Source organism: Triturus cristatus, chromosome 8 (genome assembly GCF_964204655.1).
Source record: "Triturus cristatus chromosome 8, aTriCri1.1, whole genome shotgun sequence".
Classification (NCBI taxonomy): domain Eukaryota; kingdom Metazoa; phylum Chordata; class Amphibia; order Caudata; family Salamandridae; genus Triturus; species Triturus cristatus.
Genome location: NC_140591.1, coordinates 401,349,848 through 401,368,455, shown reverse-complemented (window position 1 = coordinate 401,368,455; position 18,608 = coordinate 401,349,848). Strand labels below are relative to the sequence as shown.

The following is an 18,608-nucleotide window of genomic DNA, read 5'->3' as shown; positions in this document are numbered from 1 at the left end:
TGTAAGCCGGACACACATGAATGCCTGTTCCCTCTGGGCCAGGGTTACCTCCTTGCTAAATGGGATATCTCATAATATCGGTGATCTGTCATCTTTAATGCTGATTTTGTCAGGAATGTCTCTATTAGTTGAGATTTGCAGAGCAGCTATATGGCCCGTATTGTCTGACCATACCATGGCTGTTGTTTTGACTCAGGCTTTTAGAGTATGTTCTAAACTAGGTCAGTTCTTTTTTTGAAACCTTTTTGCTTAACACCTTGGAATCTTTTTTCTTTCGTCCTTCTGATCCTGTGTTTCAAACATCTTGGTTTAGAAATTGGCCTGCTACTAATTCCTGTGCTCACAAGTATTGGTTATGAGCCTATGAAGGAAAATTAATATCATACTTAGATTTCCATTGGTTCGTCATGGGTAACTTTAATAAATCCATAAACATCCCAAATTGCAATTCTCCAAAGAATAGATGGTCCTTTCTTTGTGAAGAAAGCAATTAAATCCTTCATCTTAGCTGAAGAGCTGACCTGACATCAGTTGTCGCTGCATTGCACTGTGGGACTCTAGCACAGCATGTCTGTCTTAAAGTGACAGATGTAATGTTCTTTGTTAAGGCTTACTTGGTTATCTATTTCTTTAGTTTAGCTGCCCCTTTTAAATGTCTGGGCTTGTAAAAGATGAAAGTAGAAAGGACGAATTTTAAATCAGAGTTTATTTTAAAAGCAGTGTTGGTTTTATTTCTCTTTTTTTAAGATGTAAAACCAGATATGGATTGCTAATTAGGTCTAGTTTTGTAGTGCTATGAATGCAACTAATATAACCATGATGGAGAACTAGGATTACAAGTGAGTACTTTGTTTCCTATTTTTTAGGCCACAAACCAAGGAAAGGCTGCTTCATTGATAACAATTTTGGTAGCACATTAGTTGATGTAGATTAAGCTAATTTCTGTGGAGTAATTCCAATAATAGAACAAATGGCTACAGGTCTACATTTTCTCAAAGGTCGAGATTTTGTATCATTTTAGACAATTTAAAATGTGGTTTCAAAATAGCAATCTTTTGTGAGTCCTATTATGCAAAAAAACAGTAAGGTGTAAGGGGGGCGCAGTAGAGGGAAGGGGGGATTGCTCCGACTCCCATTCACTATGAGATACTGCTCTTTTATCACATGATATCTCTGTAATTGACTAAGGAGCAGCCGATTCTGTTGCTCTAAGCGGGCAGCTGCTGTATACCGGCAGACCACATCAAAGAGGTGCATATACTGTGATGGTAAAGTCCTGATTTACAAAGTTAAATTTAAATGTGTATATTTATACCTGTGTAAATCTACTCATTCACCTAGATGCACATCTACACTGCGAAATCATTATTTTCGAATGTAAATCTACACCTAAGAGCCTGATTGCGATGTCGGACGGACCGGAGTCCGTCCGACATCACCCTGGAAATGGAACCGAACGATCTCCTGTTGTCGGTTCCAGTCCAGCTATTGGGATCCTATACTTTGCTATGGGAGCATGCATTTCGAGCGGAATGCATGCTCTCATAGCAAAGAGCAGTGGTGCAGTTCATCCCTGCACCTCATGGCAGGCACCTCTAGGTGCCTGTCACCAGGTGCAGGGATCAACAGGGGGGCACCAAAGGTGCCCCTAGGCCTCCATTCCGCGGCCTTTCCCCCATGGGGGCCCTGCTGGGGGCCCCAAAGACAGTTTCCCAATGCCTTTCTGTGTCGGAATGGCCGGCACAGACAGGCAGTGGGAAACTGACATCGTAATTCCTTGGCTGGAAAGAGCCGGCCGAGGGATTACTGCGGGCCTTCCAAATGGCGGACGGGCTCTCCGAGCCTGTCGTCAGCCATTCGGAACTCCTGTTTGTAATAAATTATGACTGACTTCATCAAAATGGGTCGGATGGAAATTATTACAAACAGGAGATTACAATGCGGTAGGATGGCTCCCACCCTCGGTCGGAGCCATTTCTTACCACATCGTAATCGGGCCCTAAGTGTGTAGTGGTAGTGGAGGATCTTAAAACAGGATTGACAAGTGCAAAATTACTGCCAGTAACTTTTCACACTAGGGAGATCGCCGCCTCCATGGTGGAGATCACCCTATGGCAGAGCATAGGGGAAAAGTATTAAAAATCATTATTCTTTATAAAAACAATACACTATATACATGTAACATAATGTAAAACATTTATTATGAATCTAGAACTATTAACATAAAATGGTACAGCACATTACCTCATTAAATTAAACATGTATTAAATAATAAAATGCATTCCCTAAAGTACTCATAAACACAAGAAACCGCACATTGATGCGTGGGGAGGGGAACTAGAGGCGCAGGTTCTAGGAGGTAGCAGCCTCCAACAACAAATGTTAACCACAACAAGAGCTGCTCCTAGTGTAGTGACCACTATGGAATTAGGATTGAATTGTGAGTGTAGGCATCTCACAAAATGTGACGGACTGGTCTCACACACCACCAGGTGTCATGCTTCATCATTGACCAGTCCTCATCCTCTAAAAACTTGGTTTGATAGAGGGCGGGCATACACCTGACGACAGGGATGCACTTCTAAGCTAAGTGGGGGCCCGTGAAAAAGTGAGTGAAGTTGAAAATCATTATAGTTATCAAATTGTGTATTTTAATGTGACTGGTAACTATATGATAATAAAGTAGGTGGACGGTATGTGGGGAAATAATTGTCCCCTAACCGTAGTGAAAATGGTCGACATGTTTCTACCAAAATGGCCCAAAGGGGTCCAGGGCATTCATCAGGACCTTAGTACAAAAATGGGACTCGGTTCTTACCAACTGGTGGTTAGAAGATACCACTATGCGGGTGTGACCTGTGTCACTCTCCACTGTTTAAAGTGGCTTCTAAATTCATGCCCTACACAACAAAACTACTTGCCTCATTGGAGGAGGGGAGAGGAAAACCCCTGTAGTCAAGCCTGCATCAAGGGAAGCTCCCCACGATTCTCCTAGGTGACTGTTCCCGGTCCTTTCCTAAAGTACTCCCATTTTTTGGAAAGTGCCCTATATTCTAGCCTCTCCCCCTTGTCCGTCCCACATTTTCTACTAAAACATAGGGCTAGGATTGCGGCGTTCTCTGCCATCAGGCTCCACCTGTAAGTGAGTGAATAGCATTTTGTTAGTATGTGAGTGGTAGTATTGCAGTGCTACCTCATGTACCTCAAAACGTGGTTTGTGAATAGACCCCTATGTCCCCATAAGATCTACCTACCATGCAAAATTGAATATGTGAATATGGTGCAATAAAGCTTCGACTAAGGGTAGCTTATTTACATTTACTACTTACTAGAGCATTATATGTTTTTTAAATTCTCTTTTTTCTCAAATACTTGTATGTGTTGGTATTCTTATAGCGCATACCTAACAAGGAAGAAACAGAGTACTGTACAATGCAGGGAATTGGGAATCAATCTCTTGGATATAAGTGGGGAATTATGCAAATACATATCACATTTTTAGGCACAGGGAGATAAAGTGACTTGCTCAGAATCAGACTATTTTGAACTAAGTGCAGAGGCTGAGAATCAGATTTGGTCCCTGGGTTCTAAACTTGGCACCTCTAGCCTACATCTCCTCCCTTGTAGTGAATTAGTTCCATTCACTATGAGAATTGTGCTGAATTTAATGTTATTAAAAAAGTATGCAATTTTACTTAATTATTATCTGATTAATATAAATATTTGGTATACTTAAGATTTCAAATATGTTTTTCTACAGTTGTTTGTAGATGCAGGTAACAATGCAGCAATTATTACTTTGGAACACTGTCCGGTGATAAGTGGCGATGTGAAAGTGCGATTTGAGTCAAGTGCGGTAAGTATGCCTCAAAAGTATACAGCATAATACACATTATTACATTTGTTTTAAATTCAGCTTTTCTAGAAGCACTACCCTTGATTTTTCCAAACTATTTCCTGATTCCATAGCAATCATTGTTTACTTACATTGTAGCCAGTAGTGATCACATGCAGTATTACATTCTACTAAGAAGATGTGCTTGGCTCCTATTGTACGCCCCCCATTTTTGAATGGTGCCCTCTGGACTGTTTTACTGATTTTATGTGTTATATTATGCACTTTTTATTTTATTTGGTTTTAGTTTCCAGTAGTCCATTGCCAGAGAGGGAGCCCTTTGGAAGTGACAGGTGCAGCTGGACTCCAGTTTTGAGTTTTTAGTTTTCCCTCCTGTTTTGCTCTGACATGAACGCGTCACTGATTTGATACCCTCCACTGTTGGGTGGCGGGCTATATGAAACCCACACTAACATGTTTGCACCACTGGAAAGCCTGTCTGTATCCGTCTGTGCAAAGTTGGAGCCCTGTCCCTTTGTCCCTAAGACTACATCAAATAATCAACTACTTAGACAAAGACCTGCACAAACTCTCTTCTTGAGGTCATCTACCTTACTCCTACCCCTCTTCAGTATGTACTCTGAGCAACCACATTGCTGTCCCAACTGTGGCCTCTCTAATATGTGCACCCCTTCCAAGACCTACCTCTGGTAACTCCTCCTCCCAAGACAGGACTAAACACAACAACCTGTCTCTGCCGTCTCTTTCCGGTTTCGTAATCAATGCTGACTTCATCTGTCTCACCAAAATATGGCTCATAGGCAGTTCAGGACCTGACATTGCTGAGGCCTTACCTGCCGCCTACTCTGTGATTCACCATGACAGAGCCCACAAGATGCAAACCTGCACCAACCTCGACACAGAAATTCCCAATGCCGAAGGCATCATTTTCAGGATAGAAATCTCTCCTTCTATCACCAGTAGCGGCGCTCTCGTATACCACCCTCCAGGACACAAGCCTTCACTCAGTCTATTCCCTTTTTTGTGGAGCCCTATGTTTTAAAGCACCCAGCTTCAATTTTGAAGGGGGTTTGAACTACCACCTAGAAGATTTGCTCAACTCAGAAAGTCTTAGACATATTGACTCTATCCAGGTCCTCATGCAAAATGCTATGTTTGCTACACATGCTGCAGGCCATATCTTGGATCCTATCTTCGACTGTCATAATCTTATTATAAATACTCCACTTTCACCTTGGTCTGGCCAGACCATGTGGCGGTCTTGTTTGAGATGTTGGTACCACACTTAAGTGACCTTCCATTCATCAGGAAACTTTCTTGACCTGTACTTGGACTGGAATCAACCGAGATAACATAAGCTGTGCTCTGTCAAGAATCCTGCTATAAATCATCAATCCAGATATCACATCTAGTATGATCGCACTGATGGCACTGTCATCCCCAAGACAGTGGTGTATTCCATATTTGAGTTTCTGTGTGAATGGCTTCCCAGTGACTTTTGAGGGGACATTAATCTGTTTTGGCCTGTACTGCTAGCAAAACGGATTCCCATTGTGTAATGCTGCTTGCTTGTAGCATGCCAAGTCATGTTAGTTTCCCCGCATACCTTCCTTTGCTGCTGGGCTTTCAGTTGGACCACTATGTTTCAGCAAACACCACTCAGCATCTGGTCTGTGTATCTCACCCCTCTCTTTTTCAGTTTCTCTTTATAGCTTAGCTTCCAATAATTTACTTTGGAGACAGAGGGGATACTCCTGCTCAGCACGTGTACTTCTGTACACAAACAATGCTTGAATAATATCAAAATGGAATTTCAAAAATAAGAACATGGTGATCCTGCACACATTTGTTAGCATTACCGTTCAAACAACTGGGATTTTAGGCTCTAAGCATAATACAAACATACTCTAATAATGTATTAGTGGCCCATGTTTGCATACAATCAGGTCTGACTTGTATGTAAAATGTATGTATTACTAGGAAAGTCCTGCCACACATGACAAAACGATTGGCATTTAATGTTCTCATATGTGTCAAATGCTCATCTTGGTCATTAGGCCATTCCATTAATTAAAGGAGTGTTGTTTAGGAAAAGTTACAACTTACACATTTGTATTTCTGGAGTTTTAAAGTTTTGGCTTTTAGCCAGGCCCCTCCCTCCCTCAGTCACTCTTACCTTGGAGTAAGCATAATCGAAACATCTTTCTGTAAAGTGTAATTCATTTTGCAACTGAATTGTCAAGTTGTAACAATAAAATTAAATATAATATCTTCGTTTCACTCAAAATATTGTTATAAAAAGCAGTTCGCTAGCTGGTGTATGGGTGCGCATATAGCAAGAAAGAACTATACAATGCAGCACAGTGGCTCTTCACAATGAGTCACAGACATTCTTCCTCAGGATGCATCTAAGCTCCTTTGTAATGAAGGGATGGAGGCTTTGCAAGGGATATATAAACCTCTGTCTTTGCTTTCACAGTGCACTGTCTTTGTGAACCATGCCTTTAAAAGGGGCAGGGGTCACTATGCCAATAAATAGCATACTGTGAAAGAGACCTTGCAAGGGGCAGGCCGTAAAACTATTGTTGGCCCTTCATGTTGCACTCTGCTGTCCCTTGCAGTATGTCATCGACATCTTCCACTTTGGAAAGTATCTATTTGACCTGACTGCCTTAGGGTGGTCTTCCCCTCAACTTTTTTTGCCTTCCTCCTCCAATTTTCTGACCTTGTTTTTGCTGGTATTAGGACTTTGCACTTTTTACCAATACTAACCAGTGCTCAAGTGCTTGTAATCTCTCTCCCCTAAACATGGTAATATTGGTTCATCCCTAGTTGGCATATTTCATTTACTTACACGTCCTTAGTAAAATGATAATACATGTACATAGGGCCTGTAAATTAAATACTACTAGTGGGCCTACAGCACTGTTTGTGCCATCTATTTAAGTAGCTCTTCAACCATGTCTCAGGCCTGTCATTGCAGAGCCTGTGTGTGAAGTTTACACTGCCATGTCGACCTTACAAAATAAACCTTTTGCCAGGCCCAAACATTCCCCTTTTAAACATAAAGTCACCCCTATGGTAGGCCCTGGACAACCCAAAGGGCAGGGTGCAATATAGTTAAAAGGCAGGACATGTACTATTAAGTCTTACATGTCCTGGTAGTGAAAAATCTCTCAACTTTGTTTTTCACTACTGCAAGGTCCATCTCTCCCATAGGATAACATTGGGATTACCTTATTGCATTTTATAAGTGTAATTTCCAATTGGGAAGAGATAGCCCTTCAAGTCCGGTGTCTCTGGAATCACACTTTAAAATCTAAAGTTATGGTGAAGTCGGATATTAAATCGCAATTCTGTAAATTTCACATTTAAAATGTTGGCATTTTCTTGCTTTAGCCATTTGGTGCTTGTAGCCTGTCTCTGATCACATGACTGGGTGAAGTTAGCAGTTGTGCTTTGTGTATTCTTTCTAGACAGCCACACACAATGGGAGCTTGGGTGCATCTCAATAGGCCATCTCTGGCAGAATGGGAGGGAGGAGCTGGGCACAACCTCACTTACACCTGAATAGGTCATGTACTGTCCACACACAAAGGGCTGCATGACCCCTGTAGTGTGTCTGGAGCCAGAGCAGGCAGGGAGGTAATCTGTGCACTTCAAAGGCACATCTTTGAAGTCTCCCTCACTTCAAAGGCACCGCTGGGTATAAGTACTGGACCACAAACACTGCCACTTCAGTACACTTCTGGACCTGTTGATACGCTGCCAAGAAGAAGGACTGTTGTGCTGCTGAAGGAGTGCCACTGTGCTGGACAGCACTGTGCTTGGACTCCTGCTTTACTGTGCTGATCTGCTGCCTGCTTCCCTCTTGTCTGGGTGAGAAGGACTGCACCTGCATCTCTTCAACCCAGAACCCAGAGTGACTCTAAGAGCTAGTTGACTGGCCTCCTGATCTGAAGCTTCAGGGACATAACATGCTTCCAACCTACTTCCATTTACACCCGGGGCCGTATTACATATAGACACGGGCACAGAGTTAAAGAAGCCCTCAGTGCGCCTCCTGATAGCAGTCTTCTGCAGGGGGTAAAGGGTCTATGAACCCCTCGGACATCCCCTTGCAGGCGGGTGCAGTAACTGACTGCACCTGCCTGCCAGGGTGATCTCTAATCCCCTTTGAAAACGCCGGCAGGTGATGCCTGCATTGTGAAAACACGGAGCGGCTGCAAGCAGCTTCTTCCTTGTTTTCACATGAATCCACTGCCCTGGGAGCAGCCCACTCACCATAATGGGGTGCACTGGCATTGTTTGCGCCCGGCGCACTTTTTCAAAGGTGCGCCGGGTGCAAACAATGCCAATACCTAATACAGCCCTTGGACTCATCCAGCTGTGAGTCTCTTCTGCCAAGTTGTGCCACCCCAGCCTTAGACCCCTGAAAGTGGGACTCAGGTGCTTACCAGCGGAACCGACGTATCTTCTCTGCTGAGCGACTCATCCCCATCAGAACCACCACATAACGGCTGTGGCGTGGATTGGACCCATTGCAAAAGGCTTGCATCACTGCCAAAACCCTCATTTTGGGACTGATCCATCACCTTCGGAACCGCCACTGTGCAAAGCTTTCACCGGCATAGCTCCTCGCATCTCTCGTCAACAGCAGCCTCAATGGCAAAACTAAGCATCCCAGTTTAACCGCTCATCAGAACCAATTCATCGCCTCGGCTGAAAATCGCATCCCCAACACCGGACTTCACATCGCGAGTCCCGTTGGGGGGATCCTCGATGTTGACGCAACAGGACCGCTCACTGCAGCCTCGCTGTATCTCGGAACATATGCATCGCCTCTGCTGCACAACGCACCTTCAACGCGGATCCACGCAACGCTCGCAAACCAGGATTTAAGGTACTCTGTTCAGCAGGTCTAACTTGGTCTCTGTAGCTAGCCCGAGCTCCATCATGGTAGGCCTGAACTTGGGACTTTGTCCCAGTCTGGCATGACCAGATATCCCCAAAACTGCTTTTTGGTGCTATTTGTCACTATAAACTTTAGAATTCGATATCTCTGGTCCTACTGATTGGAGTTTTGTCATTTTGGTCTTGTTTATTCATTCATTTCAGAGCCATTTTTCTAAACTGGTGTGGAAACATTTTCTGTGGTGTTTTACCTGTTTTACTGTTTGAAGTATTGCACAAATAGTTTACACTCTGCCTCTAAGTTAAGCCTGACTATCCTATGCTAAGCTATCAGAGGATGAGCACGGGTTAATTTGGGGTTTGCTTGTACCATACCCTGACTAAGATTGTGGTTGCTGTTTGACCATGGCTTGGACCCCAGTCAACCAACAACCATTTCTAACCGTAGCAATACATTTCCTTGTCAGTCAAAAGAAGGTTGGTTGCCCCGGTACCATGCCCTTTCTCTTGCAACTCACAAGGATTCACATTGTTGTCCAGTTCATTGTGAAATTTGTGCTTTCAGGTTGAGATTTTGCATGCACAAAGCTGGCCGTTTCAGGACACGCATGCTTTGCGCCCAAAAAATCCTTTTAGTACATCTGCGCTTAAGACTACACCAGTAAACTAAGAAGGAATCTGAAATAAGATACGTCTCTGTTTTATAGATATTTTTAGCTCACTGTGTAACAGAAAGAACTTAACAGCAAGTTAATGTTTTTAAAATTGTACATTTAAATAACAGAAATGTAAGTAACTCTACTTTTTGTCTTTTTAGGGGCTTCCGATAGGCTATGATGGTTGCCCACTCTACTTCTGGTTCAACACTTCTTTTGTTGAAGACAACAGGTATCTTATGATGCAATGCAATTTAATTCTATTCATGCTGATGATATTTCAGTTCTCTACTAATATCAATAAATTGGCATTCTTTCCAAATACACCAAGGAAGTAACCTAAACCTTGATGCCGCCTTGGAGGAAATCAAAAATGTTGATAGCTTGACTGCAGTCAAGACTGCTCCCATTTCCCAAAGGCATTTGGATAATTGCGTGAACTACAAAAAGCTGCATGCAGTGAACCCACATACACAAGTATATACTGCTACTTGCCCTCGGTGCACCACACTGAAAATTTACTGCATGTTCCACCTTTCAATTATTTTTTTTCATTTGCCACAAAGGACTGTAATGTGCACTGTTCATTGTCATGTGCAGGCCTTTGTTGTCATGGACGGTTAAGTTGTGAACTTGTCTTTTCCAAAATGTTTTTTTTTAAATGTTTATTTCTGATCAAGACGTGAGACTATTGAGGCAGTCTGGGTATCTAGAACATTTTCAAACTCTTCTACAGCAGTGGGGGGCATGGGGAGGTGGCAGAGGTATGGGGACCTGTGGAGAGGTGGGGGGATTGAGCAACTTTGGGGAGAGGGTGGCACTGTCTTTGTCCCTTGGAACTGCACTGGTGCCAACAAGGCGCAATGAGACTATTCAATGTCAATTGAAGTGCCTCGACTGACTCCTTTGGTTCCCATTTCTGTGCCAGGTGCTAGGACTTCAGAATGTGCTGAGAGCCACATACACTAACTCCAACATTCAAGCTTTTATTTATTTATTTAGGTTTTTCTATAGATGCATATTTGTGTTGTGCAAAGTGTATTCCCCTTCAAAGATTTTTGGTCCTCCTAGGGTGTCTTTGTCTGAGATTCTTAACTTGTTTATCAAATCTTGATCCACATTTTTCAGTTTTTTAGGTCTCGCCTGAGCCAGCACATGCGCTGCTCTGGCGAGACATTTAGTAACTGGATTTTCAAAGTGCTACCAAAGGCTTTTGCTGGCCTCAAGCGTGCGGTTACGCGTGCTTGAGCGTGCACAGCTGCCATCTGGCTTTCTGTAATGGCTTATTAAGCCTTACAGCACGTGAATCCCCTCCCTTACTCCCTCCCTTCTCCCACTCCCTCCTTTCACTCCCACCTCGTCAGCTTCATTTTCCTTTTCATTCTCCTCCACCCCCTTGCTCTTTCACTTTCGCGGCTGCGTCACTTTCACGGCCGCGCAGCCAATGCTTGTCATGCCAGGCTCCAGCACCATGCCTTACAAGCGGAACCCCATGCCCTCGGAGCGCTGCTCAGCCTCTTGCGCCACCTCATGACGCTGCCATCAGTTTCACCACTCACATGGTCTTCAGCTTTCATTTACAATACGTCCTTTTTCTTTTTTATTTTCTTTTAAGAGAGCGTGGGAAAGTAGGACACTTGTATCTCGGTCTGTTTGTTGTCCAAGTTACAGTGAAGTGACACAGGCGTGCTGGTGATGGGTAACTGGTTTCCAGTCCCTCTAGGCCTCACTGTAGCGCTTAGGCTGTCGCTCAGCGTGGCACAGTGCTTGCGGTCATTAACGGTGGCGCGTGCCGTACGTCCCATAGTTCGCACTCTGCACTTTAATGTAAGCTGGATGATTCACTTTAGCAGAAGCGTGGGCTTAGTTCTGGAACACAAATGGCCGCAGGCCAGCTCCACTGCACGCATTACTGGATGTACACTTATAGACAATGTATTGTCTAGCATAGTCTGCTCGTCTCCATCACACAGAACTGCTTGTTACTGCTTTGCACCTCCGCGAATCGCTGTGCGACGTGGTACGGCTCGGTAAATCGCCCCCCCCCTCCTTCTAGTGCTCACAAGGACTCCCCGGTAACAGTGATGCACGGGATCAAAGTTATAATGTACTGCACATTTTCCGATTCACTGACTGACCACACTATGCTCACTGTGTGTCTTTTTAATAGAAGACCTGCACAGTGCTTAGAAACCAAAACAAACACACCTCAGGGATCGACTTATCTGCATTTCGAAACGAAAACTCGAAGTTTCGTTCCGTTAGTCACTTATAAAGGAAGATAAACATAAGATGTGTTCGTGTCAGTTGTAAAGAATTATGTTCTTAACATCAACAAATATTAAATTAAACTTAGCTTGACAAGTCCGGCTTTAGCGCTGGTACCGCCCGCTGCGTCAATCTCTCCCCCCCTTTTTACGTGGCTTTCGCGCGCAGCGCGCGCGGGCACAGAACTCCCTCCGCCTGTCAGGACTGTTGTGCTTATTTATATATTTAAACGGACACACGACGGAGTTCTTTGTTTAATTAAGATAGGGAGGACATATTTTTACCAAGCTCTGTTGCGCCACGCAGACCACCATACCACGAGTCAGGGGCATAACGCAGGCCCCCGCTGCCACGAGTTGCCTTCTTTCCCCTTCTTACAGCAACGTGCACCACACAACCCAGTGTTTCCCCATATTGCCGAACTGGTGCCTCTAACCCCCCCCCCCCGTGTGCAAATCACTCATGCCCTTCATCTGTAGCCGTCGCGCCCCACAGTGCCCGGCACCGCAACTCCATCCACCCCCCCATGCCTAGGAACGCCCAGTGTACTCCAACCGACCCGACCCACTCTTCTTATCCGCAGAAAACCTCCTCTTGGTCAGCCTGACACCCCGCCCCAACCTTGCAACCAGACCCTTTGCTGCCTTTACCCAAGTCACCAAAACAACAGCTCCCATGCCCCTCCCTTCTCGCTGCTCCCACACAATCGCCCCGTCTACCTCTACCCGCCTCTAACATTAATGTGTCATTTAAAAAAAAAAACCCTTCCGTCACCCCAGACCACATTCCTCTTTATAACTACTCTGAGAGATTAATCATCAGCCCAGGATCACAGGATGTTGAGCCACGCCGAGATCAAAACTTCACCAACCCATTCAAATTTGTACCCGGACGTCCCGCCCCCTCTTCCCCCCCCCAGCTCTCCCTGGGCACCTAGCCTCCTGCAACCATCGATAGCGCCTTAATCCCGGCTTTGCCATCCCCAGGTGTATGAGTGCACCTCCCCCCCGCCTTGCCAACACCAAACAAACCACACTCCACAGCAACCCGCCTGCACCTACCCTCTGGAACCAACCCCACTGTGCCCACACCAATCCCCTTGGATGCCCAACCAAGCTCCAAGCTGTGGCAAGCACCACAATTCCCATCCCGAGCTCTTCCCCACACAGATCTTCTGTAATCCTGTGCAAATAGGAGACCTATTGCATTGTTTATTGCATTACGCATGTTTTACATTCTTCGATTTCACGGAGTGCAATAGGATGCCACTTTAGGTGTGTGCGTGCGTGATCAATTGTATCGGTTTAACTTGGCATCTAACTTGTCATTTTTACTTTGCACACAACTCCGGGCTTGTCTTCATTATGTGAGCCTGATCACCATTAACAAAAAAAAAAATGAAGTTACCATCAAGCACAACTTTAGGTGCGTCGTGCGTGATCAATTGTATCGGTTTAATTTGGCATCTAACTTGTCATTTTTACTTTTATATCACCCACTTTTAGCTTGCGCTTTTTTTACATTTCCCCATGATAGGGACGTGTATTATCAGCTGGTCATATTTATCCGGAGTGCCACTTTCCAGATTTAAAACTTGTGCCTCGTGTTTCCGGACTTCTACTAATTTTTTTCCCCATTTTATCTTGGACTTTTTATCACATGATAGGGACGTGCATTTTCATGTGTTATCCCGAGTGCCAGCTGGAAAAAAAAGCCTTTAACAACAAATAAAACTGAAGTTACCACGAAGCACAACTGATAGGGATGTGTATTAGCATACAAACTATAGGTGTGTGCACATTCGTTCACAGCAACATTCAAACCTTTAAAAACATTGCAGGAAACATTCAAAACAGCGCCCATACTACAGAATTCATGGTGCACGCATTGGCTTTTAGTGTAACAACAAGATGCGTGCGTATTACTTCACTGTATCATCCTTATATTAAAATATTACCGGGATAATAAATACTACTCCTACACTACAGACTTTATGGCACATAACAAGTTTTTTATTTTAAAAAACGTGCGTGCATTAACTTTATAATTGCACTGTTGGCTAAGTAACCTTGTTTGATCATCACTCAATCTTCTAGCGCATATTAGGATATTTAACATAAAATTGCAACATGGCGCATGTTGACTCCAGAAAGGGCTGGTCGCTTTATTGGAAGTGCACAGATTCCCTCAGCGCAACAACAACATCACACAGCGCCACCACAGCATCATTCAACGCCACCACAGCATCACTCAGGCCCAGCACAGCATCACTCAACGCCACCGCTGCATAACCCAAGGCCAGCACGGCATCCCTCAACGACACCACAGCATCACTCAGTGCTTCTTACACATTTTAATTACAACTTCTCAGCATGCTGCACAGCAGCCACACTTCTCTACAGCACAGCTTAGAAACATTGGCAAAGTCAATAGCTCTACATAAACACTTAAAAGGCCCCCCAATGCATAGCCAATAGGTCTCACCCTTGAGACATTATAAATGTTTAGTTATCCAGCACAATATCCTTCAATTAAACAACAACAAGTGTTGCATAGCTATTCACTTATAAGGTCCCAAAAGCGAGACCTATTGGCTATGCCAATGCTTGTTCCTCTTCTGGATAAGTAACAAGCCTGGACAGATGTCAGGAGCTGCAACAAATTAATTAGATTTTTGTTTAAAATTGACTCTATTAATTGATGTTTGTGATGTTGTAGGCCGTGGGAGAGGAAAATAATGTTTATCCCTGAAGGGATTGCCCTCCTTCACAGGGTAAAAACCAATTCTACAGGTATTCAGGAATCACCCTAAATTTGAGAAGATCACCAAAAAACATTTGCTGGTAACAGTTTTAAAATTCTCCGGGCCCTTACAATAAATAATTCAGTCAATGTAATATGTTGCAACAATGGTTGTATTTATCATTGGAAATTGAAACTTTTTGATGAAAATGCTTCTATGGATTTTGAAACACTATAGTGCTCGTAAGCTTACAAATCTGGCACAATAGAGGGTGTCTACACCATCGAGCCAAACGTGAACATAAAACTATAGCAAAAGGATTTATATTGATTAATTTCATTTTAAGTTGCATGAACATTTTAAAAATAAAGGTTGTGTTGGGATTTTCTTTTTCTAAAAGATGTTGTGTGATCATTGTTCATAGGCTTTGATAATTTATTTTTTATGAATGTAATTGAGAAACCCATGTTGGAAAACCAAAGAATCTTTTCATCTCATTGTGTGACAAATTACCCATTTGGAAAAAGTCTAGAATATATGCAATAGGGATACAATCCAATTGTTATTCTTTTACATTTTATTATTGATCTAAATATTGTGTTCATACATATACTTTTACAGGCTGTACCTCTCAAGAAATGAGCTCGACAACCCTCATAAAGCGAAAACATGGAAAATCTATTCAGAAAACTTTGCAGTGGAGCTGATATTCATTGAGCCTTGACATCAAGAAGCTTTCCGATTTAATGAGACTCTCAAACAATCCTGTTCAGCATTGTGGTTTTCAATGGAAATCCTTGAAGGCCAGTCCTGCTTTCTGAGGAACGCATTAAGAGGTCCAACTTGAAGAACGACGGGGTCATTGCATTGGCCAGACGTTCAAATATGGTGTGAATGACTGATGCAGTGATGAAGAGAGAAAGATGTGTCAGAAAGAGACGAAGGGAACCCACATAAAGACAATGTACAATATAAGTATTCTTGAGAACACAGCCTTTTTATTAGGTCGAACAATGCCAAAATTAGTATCTAGGTTGTTATCACAGCTAATCCTTCTAATACACATCCACAAATTGGAAATATCTTTATCTGACCCCATCCTTGGTTTAAGGATCACAATACTCTCAGGAATGATTTCTAGTTTTTCTAGCACAGGAATTCACACCAAAGCTTGTCTAGATTAGAACTACCCTTTCCCCCTAACATGTATGAGTTTGCACAATCCATAAAAAGTGTGCTTGTAAGGGCCCAACAGCTCATGAGTTAGAGTTAAATGCAGACTTCTCTTTTGCCTTACTAATAGATGTTAAACGTTATACAAAACATTTTGTGCTTTAATACAGAATTGCATTAATTGGTTTTGTGATTCCTGGTGGGTGACTTTTGACTATGATGCAATAATACATATGAATAACTGATATTTATGTCTGTGACAATCTATGTATTCTTGATTTGTGATGTGCTTTGATCGGTGCACCTAAAAGTTCACGTCAGTAAGCATCAGATAGCTAACAGTCTCTCCTAGGTCTCTACATGGACCACACATGAACAACTTAGAGTCCTGTGGTAGACTCTGCGACTAAGTTAATTTAAAAAAAAAGGCCACAACAGCCAGTGTAAAGTCCTCATAGCCTATCAAACCCACTGCAAAAAATCTGCTAGTGATAGTTGGCAGAAGCGAATGTAAATTAACCCCCTACAACAGATCAGAAAAAAGCTGGTCGTAGAAAAGAAAAAGAGGTGCACCTAATACACACTGAGGTCAATTTAGAGTGATGGAACAGGGCGGAAACACTTAGAAAAATGACATTCAACAATCTTGTAAGTGAAACGAGTCATCAGGTGCAATTTTGAGTAACGATACAGGGAAGAACCAATCAGCAGAATTCCCTAATTCAGAAACAAGCAGAATGAGAGAGATGCTAGATTTTGGGTTAAACCCAGCTTTTTATTCATTCCTTGGTATTATATACATGATTCAGCTGTAACACAGATTTCTTTACATCCTATTATGCAAAACCAAAGTAAGCATTTACTACTTTTTCAGTAAGAGCTGCTTTAAGTGTCCTTATTGAGTTCAGGGGAAATCTCGGTTCTGCCCAAATGTACCATGCAAAGGCAAAGCAAGTTATTTCCCTCCTACCTCGGCTTCCTCAATTGATTAAATGAATCTCCTTTTTAGGTCTCGCCTGGGCAGGCCATGAGCTGTCTCCTCGAGACATGCTGTATCTACTGTGTGGGCTTCAACCGCGCCCATTGTTTTTCTTTTCGGTGCCCTTCTGAAAATCTGTCTTTTCATTGGTCCCTTGGCTGTGCTTGTCCCTTTCTTTTGGTGTTTGGTTCCCTCTCATGGCTACTGGACCTATTACATATACTCCACCCCTCCTGTCTATTTGGGTTTAGTTTTTGCGCACTATCTTTTTCTTCTTCTCATTTTCACGGAGGCATAGGAAGGCTCTCCTTACAGCACAGCTGCTCTCCCTGTTTTTCCATTTCAAGCATGAGTGAAAACAGGGCTGTAAATTTTGTCACAGTGCCTGTTTTCATGGTTCACTATTGCGTGCCTTTATTTGCTCAGCACGGCACCCCACAGCTGCTCATCTGCACTGCAAGGACTACGGTATGAGATGCCTCAAGCACAGAGTGTGATGGCCTCTCCTCCTGGTTTGGCCTTCACAGCCTACTTGTGCAATTTCCGTCCTGCTGAAGCCACACCTCCCCAGCTCTCCCCGCTGGCTGCTTCATGTAAACAACCCTCAGCTCTATTTATAAACACTTGACGGGACTCGTGCCAGGATCCTTCATGAATATAACAGTTCACAACACAGTAAAAACAACACTGAGTGATTGGCAATTTAAAGAAACGCACATTATTGCAGAAGCAACTTAAGTTGCAAGGACTTCGGTATGAGAAGCCTCGAGCACAGTGTGCACTGGCCCCTCCTCCCAGTCTGGGCATTAAAGCCTAGTCGTGGAATTCGCGTCCTCCAAAGTCCCGGGTACCCAGCTCCTCATACTGGCTGCTTCACGGAAACAGCCATCAGCTCTATTTACAATCCCATGTTTATTTAAATGGCTGCCACGGGTAAATGAAGACGCCGATCTGTGGGGTGAATGGAGAGGACCGAGTTGCGTTTTCTGCTTGTTCTAAAGGCCAACTGCAGCCCCATACAAATCCTGTATTGTTCACAGTCTGCAGTCCTTTTCCCGTGGGGCCTCCGTCCATGTTAATTCTTACCTGTCTGATCCAGCACTGTGTCCTGTCATTATTAATACCCGCAGCTCATCTCTCCGGCCCATTGAGGCTCTATTAACTGGTTCCAATTTGATGTGGGATTATGGTTTTATTCTCCACAGACCGACACCTTGTCGTGTTGGAGCGCATAGGATGCGCAGGTAGCTTCTGTTTGTACTTATACGTAGCAGGTTCAAGGTTCTCTTTGCCTTTTGAATATTTTTTTTCTACGTTTTCAGTGTGTGTTATTGATGTGAGCAGAAGCACTGCCCTGGTCTGTTTTAAAAATGATGATGCTTGAATTAAAGCGTGTGGCCTAATTCGCTAAGGAAGCTGTGTTTCACTTGGTTTGCCAAGCACAGCTTCCTGAATGTTCAGCTTTCTAGATGTGTATGTTTCCATTTCATTCATATAACAGGGGAGCTAGTTTGATTTATTTTTTACTCCACTCGCCTGGGTATCATATGGCATACCTGGATGTTTAGTTTAACACAAAATACCACACAATTCAACACCAATCAAATCACCAAAACACTAACCAACACCATCCAGCATATTTACACTCCACATAATACCACTCAGCACAACATAACTCAACTCCACATAATAACACTCTACTCAATACCACAGAATTACACACTATACCATGTAGCAACAATCCAAATAAAAACACTCCACACCATGCCACATCATTTCATCAATATAATTTCACTCCACGCCACACAATTCAACTCAACACATTTCATTACATACCACATAATTCGACAACAAACGACATAATTCTAATCAGCCACACGATTACATAACACACCACATAATCCAATACACACCACATAATCACACATCACACCACAAAATTCTACATAACATTACATAATTAATCTCCACTACATAACACTTCACAGCTCACAATACCATTCCACATAATTACACTCC

The 18,608-nt window shown here is 43.3% G+C and overlaps 1 protein-coding gene across 3 annotated transcripts in view; it reads left to right on the top strand.

The window, feature by feature from the left end:
- The window catches only part of LOC146802188 (phosphatidylinositol 3,4,5-trisphosphate 3-phosphatase TPTE2-like), a 276,700-nt gene extending 258,766 nt beyond the window's left edge, over window positions 1-17,934 (top strand). Inside the window, exons 18-20 of one of the 3 annotated variants that reach the window (XM_085621775.1) lie at window positions 3,761-3,856; window positions 9,588-9,658; window positions 15,059-17,934. In XM_085621775.1, the coding sequence (XP_085477901.1) occupies window positions 3,761-3,856; window positions 9,588-9,658; window positions 15,059-15,161 (270 nt within the window). In that variant the 3' untranslated portion in view covers window positions 15,162-17,934. The remainder of the gene's footprint in view (window positions 1-3,760; window positions 3,857-9,587; window positions 9,659-15,058) is intronic. The other 2 variants (XM_085621774.1, XM_085621776.1) reach the window with 2 other exon arrangements.
- The last annotated feature ends 674 nt before the right edge of the window (window positions 17,935-18,608 follow it).